This window comes from Actinia tenebrosa, unplaced genomic scaffold (genome assembly GCF_029948245.1).
Source record: "Actinia tenebrosa isolate PJP-AT-01 unplaced genomic scaffold, QUT_ActTen_1.0 PGA_scaffold0__85_contigs__length_37466705, whole genome shotgun sequence".
Classification (NCBI taxonomy): Eukaryota; Metazoa; Cnidaria; class Anthozoa; order Actiniaria; family Actiniidae; genus Actinia; species Actinia tenebrosa.
This window is the reverse complement of record NW_028292569.1, coordinates 16,491,512-16,500,687: the sequence shown is the minus strand read 5'-3', so window position 1 is coordinate 16,500,687 and position 9,176 is coordinate 16,491,512. Positions and strand designations below refer to the sequence as shown.

The 9,176-nt window shown below is 39.4% G+C and overlaps 2 protein-coding genes across 2 annotated transcripts; both read right to left on the bottom strand.

Annotated features, from left to right (window-relative positions):
* Positions 1-1,240: 1,240 nt before the first annotated feature.
* On the bottom strand, positions 1,241-3,105 carry LOC148913587 (uncharacterized). The gene is made up of 2 exons (XM_089035623.1): positions 2,389-3,105; positions 1,241-2,305 (listed from the first exon to the last, which is right to left on the bottom strand). The coding sequence occupies exons 1-2, from the start codon at positions 3,103-3,105 to the stop codon at positions 1,241-1,243; spliced, it is 1,782 nt and encodes a 593-aa protein (XP_088891749.1).
* LOC148913586 (uncharacterized) lies at positions 2,167-5,283 on the bottom strand. Its single transcript, XM_089033444.1, has 2 exons — positions 4,148-5,283; positions 2,167-2,305 (listed from the first exon to the last, which is right to left on the bottom strand). Exon 1 carries the CDS (start codon positions 5,200-5,202, stop codon positions 4,174-4,176), a length of 1,029 nt encoding a protein of 342 aa, XP_088889570.1. The 5' UTR covers positions 5,203-5,283; the 3' UTR covers positions 2,167-2,305; positions 4,148-4,173.
* Positions 5,284-9,176: the final 3,893 nt, after the last annotated feature.

Genomic DNA, 9,176 nt, shown 5'->3' with positions numbered 1-9,176 from the left:
AACCACAGGTAGTCCGAGTAATTATCAGTTTTAATTCACACACTAAAATAACTAAATTTAAGACAAGCTTTGATTCGTCAATAAATGAAACTACATTTTCGCGCGCTTTTGAGGTTTCTTTGTTCGCGCACATTCCGCCATTCTCTCTATTTGCGCACGTTGGACATCTGGGCCCGGTTGTTCGAAGGCCGGGTAAATAGCGCTATCCAACAAATATATCCTTATCCAGTGGATAAGTCAATGCTGTAACCCGATAAATTTATTCTCTGGATAAGATTTATCCGCCGGATTGCGCTTTTCACACTTCGTACAACCGTGCCCTGTAATATTTTTAGCGCTGTTGGAAAAAATTGTCTTCATCTCGTCATCGAGTAGTATGCCCCGAGCGTCCAAGTTCATGACATCCCGCTACTAAACAAACTCCATACATACGCTATTTAAAGTCATATTCTAATTTTCGTATACAGTGGAACCCCGTTAATAAGGACACCGTTGGGACGGACAAAACTGTCCTTATTAACAGGGTGTCCCTATTAACCGAGATGTCAGAAAAACTACTGTAAACACATTTTTAACCATTTATTTTTACTGTACTGTAAAGCTTGAACTACAATGTTCAGTATAACAGCCTAAACTGGAATAAAAAGTGCATTACTGTACAAGAACTACATTCGCATTTACTGCACTGCATTGTACAATTTCATTTTAAGTTGATTTCTGGAAAATAACAATGCAATGGTATTGCGAGCTTTGTCTATTTCATTATGCTGTAATAGGAAACTATACTGCAATGATCAGTGTGTGGTCCGTTGATATGAAAAAACTGACAATATAATTAGAAAATTAAACGAGACTTACCTGTAAGGTGAAGTTTGATTGAAATTCTACGAGTTATTGGTCAGGAGCGGAGAAGTCACGTGAGATAGCACGCGGCAAGCAAGCAGTCAGTTTTTAAAAAATGCGAATAGACATTTCTACTCGTATTAGGGTAGGGTAGAAGCTGGAAATTATTATTGTCAAAGAAGGGTTGGGCACGTGACTTCTCCGCTCCTGACCAATAACTCGTAGAATTTCAATCAAACTTCACCTTACAGGTAAGTCTCGTTTAATTTTCTAATTCTACTTCGTCATTGGTCTAAGTCGCTACGAAGTCACGTGAGATTTTAAAGCAAATGGCTATGAGCATATTGTTATGCATACGAACCACACGTTTGCTATTACGAACATAAACGAAATTGGTTTAATTAACGTTAACTGATTTTAAAAGATTATCACCAAAGTTGTCTGATTTACGACTTGTAACTGGCTTACAGTAAAACTTCCTAAAAGTTTCAGCATTTGACCAACCGGCAGCCTCCATGATGGTGTGTATTGAGACATTGGCTGCTGTTGCTGCTGATGTTGAGGCTGACCTTGTGCTGTGTCCACTAAATTTAGAAGTGTCAATGCCAGAGTTCTTTAACACCTCTCTTAGCCAGCGACTGATGGTCTCAGAGGAAACAGGCTTAAATGGTTTACAATAACTAATTAACAATTGGTCGTGAGCGCCCCTTAGCAACTTAGTGCGCTCAACATACTCTCGTAAGAAAGTTATAACACACAGTTGGTTGTCCTCATCAAAAGCTTTGAGTTCCAGGCGACCAAAGTGTTTTCCTGGTTTAGAGGTTTTCAATAGTTCTCGTATGTGGAATATACATGTTGTTCCTGAAAGTGTCATCTGTGAGATATTAAGAGCATGTAGAGTTTGGCATCTTTGCCCAGACAGGAGTGCAATAAGCATTGTTATCTTGAGTGTCAGATCCTTCAAGTTAAGCAAGTGTGGAGGTGACAAGGTTTTTAAGTATTTCAGTACTGTAGATACATCCCAATTTTCTTTATATCGTGGAAAGGATGGTCGTATGTTGTAAACTCCTTTTAGAAACTTGGTTACCAATGGATGGTCACCAAAGGTACAGCCCTCGGGTGGTGAGATGACTGTCGACAGTGCAGAGCGTGCAGTATTAATGGCACTGTAGGAGAGCCCCTTTTCGTAAAGTTCGCCCAAGAAGTTTATCCCGTTCGTTACAGAGGACGAAATTGGATCAATTTGTTGTTCACTACAGTACTGTTCCCATCGTGAGAGGTATGATTTATATTGTTTCTGAGTTCCAGTTCGCCAGGCTTGAAGGATAATGTTGGAAGCTGTGTCTGAAAGTCCCTGATGAGTGAGTCGTGTCCCGATAAGTGGCATAACAGAAGAGTCAGTGTCTTGTGTAATGGATGAAGCAGTTGTGGTTGTGCCGGTAACCAAAGAGTGTCTTTTTCCCTAGGTAAGATGACAGGAGATGCAATAAGCATATTAGCTAAGTATGGCCACCATGGTTGAGTTGGCCAGTGAGGTACAATTACAAGGCCTGTAGCTTTGTCCTCGTGTATTTTGCTTAGTACTTTTTGGATTATGCAGAAAGGGGGGAAGGCATAAAAACATAGCTTTTCCCATGATATATGAAATGCATTCACTGCCCATGCCCCTGGATCTGGGTGGTAGGAAACATATTTGTTGCATTTAGAATTTATTCTGGATGCAAATAAATCAATATCTGGGGTAATGCCCATTTTATCAAAAACCTTGGTGGTGATTCTGGGGTTTAAACTCCATTCAGTTTCCCTTCGTGTTTTTCTTGATTCTGCATCAGCAGATATGTTATCCTTTCCTGGGATATGGGATACAGTTAGCCAGATATTGTGTGATATGCACCACTCCCAGATTTCAATAACTAATCTGTTTATATCTATAGAGTGGCAAGTTCCCATTTGGTTTATGCAAGCAACTGCTGTTGTGTTGTCAGCCAACACTTTGATTGTTTTCCCTGTTATTGTTTTTTCAAAGGACTTCAAGGCAAAAAAGACTGCCCTTGTTTCTAGATAGTTTATATGGCTTTCTGCCTCATCTGAGGTCCAGCTGCCACCTGTTGAAGTGCCCCCTAGTGTGCAGCCCCACCCCTTTTTTGAAGCATCAGTGGTCATTGTGAGCTGGGGTGCTTCATGGTTGACTGCATTATAGGCTGTCTCAACTGATTTAACCCACCATTCAAGTTCTCTTAAAGCTTCAGGTGAAAGAGACATTGGCCCATCAAAGTTTCCCCTATTATTTTTCAGGGCTTGTATTTTGTCTAACTCTAGCCACCTATAGTGTAACGGCCCAAACATTACACCTGGAAAGCTGGAGGTAATGAGACCCAAAACCTTAGCTACTGTTCTGATGGTTGGCTGGCTAGTGTCTAGAAGCCTTTGACATGCACTCTTAACGTTTAGTGCTTTTTCAGGTGTGAGGGAAATTTTTCATGCAGGAGGAGTCTAACAGGAATCCCAAGAAAACAAGCCTTTGAGTTGGGACTAAAATAGATTTTTCTGGGTGTATAACAAAGCCTAAGCTGTTGAGTAGTGTAACTGTGTCAATAATGTTCTGGGCACATGAGTCATAAGAGTCAGCCTGTAGGTATGAGTCATCAATATAACCCACAGATAAATGTCCCATTTTTCTCAATGTGGAGTATGCAGGTTTAAGCAATTTAGTAAATTTTCGTGGGCAGGGCGCAAGGCCATTAGGGAAACATGTGAATTGATATAAATCACCTCTCCATTTAAATTTGAGGTATTTCTGGTATTGTTTAGCGATGGCAACAGAGTAATAGGCATCCTTCAGGTCTATAGATGCCATATAACAATTTGGTTTCATCATTTGAACAGCAGTCCATACTGTGTCCATCTTAAAGTGGTGATAAACAACATATTGGTTTAAGGATTTTAAGTTTAAAATCATACGCCATGAGCCATCCTTCTTTGGACGGAGGAATATAGGGGAAATAAATTCCCCTTTTTCATGAAAAGACTGCTGAATCACACCTTTCTGAAGTAACTTTTTAATTTCAGAATCAATAAATTGCCCTTCCTCAAAAGACCAGTTCGGTTGGAATGGAGGTGTAATGCGTATCGGAGTTTGTATAAACTCGATTCGTTGACCGGATACGGTCTCAAGAATTTCTGGATCAGATGTCAAGGTTCTCCATTTGTGGAGATGGCGTGAAAGCTGCCCTGCCTGAAAATTTTCTGTCTTTTTCCTGCAGTAATCCACAAGATCTGGTATCATCAAGTCGTATTCGCTTACCTGAAGTTGTGGTAATTCAACAGTGTCTACTTTTTGTGCTGTTGTTCGGCACTTTTCGTGCGGGGGTAGTTGTTGTGGCTGTATCGCCTCTTGTATCCCCGACTGGGTGTCGGGTTCCCTCGGCCTAAAAAAGGCTTGCCTGACTTTGTTTCATGCTGATAATTTCGCCTCTGGTTAGGGTTCGAGCTTGTGGTATTCCCAATCTTGTTTGCAGCTCTAATGTGAGTCAACTGTGTCTGCAGTTCATCTCCGAACAGCAGATCAGTCATCGGCACGTTGGCCGAGCAAAGGTCACTGTAATCCTTGTGTAAGTTTGGTTTTATTTCTTCGCGACGAAGTTGTGAGATTTCGAAGCTCGAGTGACCTAACAGTGCGACGGCATCAGTCGTCATGATCACTAGATCATTAAGCTCCTTGCCTGATTCAGAATTTTTCTTTAAATTGAGGAGAGATTCTGTTAATTTGACAGCTATGTGGCCGACCTTGGTCACGTTCGTTTGTAGGCGGGAAAGTTTGAGGTCTTTACCTCGGGCTGGCCTTGGGAGTTTGCTCCAGATTTCTTCGTTCACTTTTGGAACGATGACCTTACTACAATTAGAAGGTCTGTGATATTTATCACATTTTTCTTTCAGATGATCGTCGCTGAGCTTGTGGAGCCAGCTTGTATTAGCGACCTTTGCTAATTTTTCTGAGACCGGTTCGGCGGTTCGCTCGGTCTCATTTAGAGATTGCACAATGTCATCAAGCAGGCTGTCCTCGCCTTCGGTTTTCGTACTACTATTCTCCGAGTTGTTGTGCCCATCATTTAGTAGGGCTGCGACACTGGCTTCAACACCTGATTCAGGTGAATTTCGTGGCTTTTTTGCGGCAGTTTCTGCCTCATTTAGGCCATCTTTGTTGTGAAGTCGTTTGAGCGATTCGCCCATTTCTGTCATGTTGTCGTTCATTCTTGCTAATAAAGCCATAAGGGTACTTCCTTTTGGTGTTTCTTCTGTTCCATCAGATAGTTCGTCTTGTAGTGCAAGTATTTCTTCATCTGTTGAATTTTGTGCCATAATGATAAATATTCGCTAGAGGTTTGCTTTCGCAAACCTGACTGCTCGATCACCAAGCGCAACTGACTGCTTGCTTGCCGCGTGCTATTTCACGTGACTTCGTAGCGACTTAGACCAATGACGAAGTAGAATCCGTATTAAGCTCATTATATCAATAAACAAATACAGTAAAGACGTCTTCAAATTTCAAGTGTCCTTAATGCGGGGTTGATTTTGTATGGAAACTGTTATTCAGGTCCTAGAAATGTGTCCTTTGTACTTATTGACGGGTGTCCTCATAAAGCGGGTTAATTTAACAGAAAATGTATGGAGCTTTCGTTGGGACTTTGAAACCTATCCTTAATAGCAGGGTGTCCTTATTAAGCGGGTGTCCTTAGAGCGGGGTTCCACTGTACTCATATTTAATTCCTATATTTTCTCTATAAGTCACTGAGCAAAATCTATACAGTTATACAGTATTAGATTACTTAGTTATTTGATTAAAATATCAGTTCTATTATTTTGGGACTAAAGGCGCGATTACACGGAGCAATTTTCTCTGCAACTTGAGTTGGAACGGCATTGCGACACAAGATGCATGGCGCATTGCAGCGTGTAACCTACAGCGCAATCTGAAAAATGGTGCAGAGAAAATTGCTCCGTGCAATCGAGCATTAAGTCATTCGGTTTTCTGGGAGCTGCGCATCTGTGTTTCAGGTGTAATCATGCCCGCATATTCTACATTCACAGCGAGTTATTATCTTGATATTCTTGACTCTCTTGCGAGGTCGTTGACCCGGGCATCTCAACTTAACTTTTTGAATTCTCTTTTCTATAGGTGTGCAGTATGAACACGACTTGAAATCTTTCCTTCGCTTCGGGATAAAGAAAGACAGACATTGTCCATAGCACATGTTGTTGGTGACGAAGACCGGAGTACAACCTCGGTGTCGTATTTTCTGCCGAAATTCTTTCATATTGCAAACCGACGGCTTCAGGTCGGTTTTTCCGAGTGGTAGAGTTAGCTTTCCATTTCCTGAGCTTGTTAAAGGGAATTTGCCCAAAGGAGAAATGGCTAAAATTGGATGAAGACATTCTATAACGATCAGGAAGACAGGTATGATCGAAATGAAGTTTCTTGTCTTGTTTGCCATTTTTTTAATAACGCAAAAAATCTGTGAAAAAAATTGAAATTTTTTTAAGCATTCGCTGCCATGGAAGATCGTTTTCTCGAAAGAAAATGAAGAATCTAGTGTAAGCTTTCTGATTGGCTAATACAAAAACACGGAGGCAAGCTAACAATGGGCAGAATGATCGCACAATATCTTGAAAGTAGTTAGCCATTCCGAGGTCGAGTTAAAGGCTGGGACGAGTTGGTATAGACCAAATTCAAAACTCGCACCGATTTGAGGCTTAAGTTGTGAACAAAGGAGTGTTGCGTGATTCGTGACTTTTGAATCACGCCAGATTACTTTGAGTCACGCCAGATCCCTTTGTTCACAACTTAAGCCTCAAATCGGTGCGAGTTTTGAATTTGGTCTATTACAGTATATTGTGGGACTGTTTTAGGGGACGAAATAGACGCCATCTTGGAAATATGTTTCCTAAACAGGCCCACAATGCATTGCAATACTAACTCGACCCAGTCTTCTCCTCGACTTTGGATATCAGATATTCTTTGTTTTTAATAGAAAACTTCACATTATTCATATTCCCTTGGTATTACATGACATCTGAAGATATCAATACGTCGTGTCATATGCTAATGCTGTGACGTATAAGGAATAATTATTTAATATACAAAACATTACGAGCACAGGTAAATTAAATTTGAAATACGTCATTGTTTTCCCCATTGCTCTTGTAGAAATTATTGCAAGCTAGCTTTTACATAGAAGCCGGTGTTTCGAATTACAAGGAACAACAAATAACCATAAATGCTCATACGTCACAGTATTAGCATATGGCATGGAAAAACCTTTATGACTTCAAGAAGCAAAGGCTATAGTTTTTTTCAGATTATTCAACATCTTACCAGATGTAGACAAGGGCGGATCCAGTGGGGTGGTGGTGGTGGGGGGGGGGGGGGGGGGGCAAAGCAGAAAAAACGATGCTTTTTTTATATTGTTTTTCGTTGTGTTGACGGAAGAAACTCAATTAGCCCCCCCCCCCCCCAAACTCAATTAGCCCTCCCCTATAATTTTGGCCCTTGTTAGAATCAATACTGATAATATTGTCAGAAGTGTGATGGGCGCTTTAAGGTACTTATTTATTATTTTTCCGTCCATTTAATCGAGAATAGAATTAACTCTCACCCTTTCGTTTTTCATTTTTCATTCACTAATTAGAATTCAGAGTAAGAACTGCGTTGAACATCCTGATAGAAAAGACTTCGTGTCTTCATTCAAAATAAACTCATCTTGAACAAAAAAACTCCGCAACACTAAAAATTTATCAAAAAATATCTGATAATAAAGAAAGACCAAAATAAGATAGGGAATAATTGAATATTTAAAGAGTACGATATTCCGACTAGCTCGTACTATTCTAGTCTTCATATATATTATCCCTAGGATAGCGTAGGAATTTTTAAATAAAAGGTTATGGAAAGCATTCTGGAGTAATTGGAAAGCTATATCAACTAGCAAGACTACTTTCTTATACGAGGTATCCATATCTCAGTTCTGTTGAAAATTTATATTTGAATACAAAAAATAGAAAGAAACTTCTAGAAAGTAGACCCTCAGCATGAAAATGTCATATAAAATCACATGTATAATTTTCTAGTTAAATTAGGAATGGAAATCTATAGTTAAATGTATTCTTTTTTAACTTTCGATGCTTTAAATATCTTTGGAATTTAGTTATCTAAGCCAGGAGATACATCCGTTCTTTACGATATATAGCTCGCTGATAAGTCTGGAAGCAGTTTGGGTGAAGCCCTGTAGGGGCAATTTACTCTATATATTTTCGTATGATGACTTATCTTAAAACAATGAAAATTGCTTACTCAGTATCTTACTTATAGACCTATTTATTATGTGTTAAGTGTTTTAGCCTGGCAACAGTAAAAATGAAACCCATTAATTAAATGTAGGAAGACTTTCATGGGTTTTGAAACACATTTTGAGATAGCAGTAAAAATAAGTTTTCATTAGACTACATGTTCAAGAAAGACGAAAAATCAAACAGGAGTGAAAAAAGTAGTAAAACAGCGATGCGGAAAAAATGGGAGCCAAGGAAAGTGGAAAAACCGAATCTAAGAAAAATGAGAAAATCTAGAAACATCTATTTATTTAAAAGCGAAAATATGTATTTACCTTACAGATGGAAATCTCCAACAAGGAAGTTAGCCCAAGTTCTCGACGAATAACGACGCTTAGAAGATGGATGTTGAATAGAATTTTCTGGTCGATCTTCTTTTCGTGTCTAAGATCTTAACCAGGTTTATTTGGCGTATGAATTCATCTTAATTCAACTCGTAGAAAGAAAAATAAGGCGTCGTTATCAGGTCTCCTAGTTGCTTTGTTTAAAGGGGAAAATAATAACGCCCGCGCGTAGAAATATCTCAACAACAAAAAAGACACAAAAAAACTTCAATAAATCTTACAACTTCACGTGGGACGATTCAAAACAAGCCAAGATAAGAAACTCGTCGATAGATAGCTTTTGTCTTATCCCTCGTTTTAGAAACTCTTTTGTTTCTTGTACGAACTGGAGGATGTGTTCTGCCGTTAGTTCGATAGGAAAGTTAGTTCGATAGAAGGAAAGGTTAGTGGGGACTGGAATTTATTGGATTTGTCCGCCCACATTTGAAAGGTTTCCCAAACACGGAAGCCTTCGTTTTGACAATTATTTCAGGATGTTACATTCTTACTTATAACGTCAGTAATTGGTTTGTCCTCTAGCCGTAAGCGATCTGATAGTGAAAAGCAATAAAAATAAAATCAAAGTTAGAGAGGTTTTTTATTTAACGATACAGGAATGTAGGAAAT

Bases quoted from the DNA above. Each gene is read 5' to 3' on its own strand.
- LOC148913587 (XM_089035623.1), bottom strand. From the start codon at position 3,105: ATGTCTCTTTCACCTGAAGCTTTAAGAGAACTTGAATGGTGGGTTAAA. The intron at 2,306-2,388 runs GTAATTGTACCT...CATCTTACCTAG, and splicing joins AGGACAAAGCTACAGGCCTT to GGAAAAAGACACTCTTTGGT.
- LOC148913586 (XM_089033444.1), bottom strand. From the start codon at position 5,202: ATGGCACAAAATTCAACAGATGAAGAAATACTTGCACTACAAGACGAA.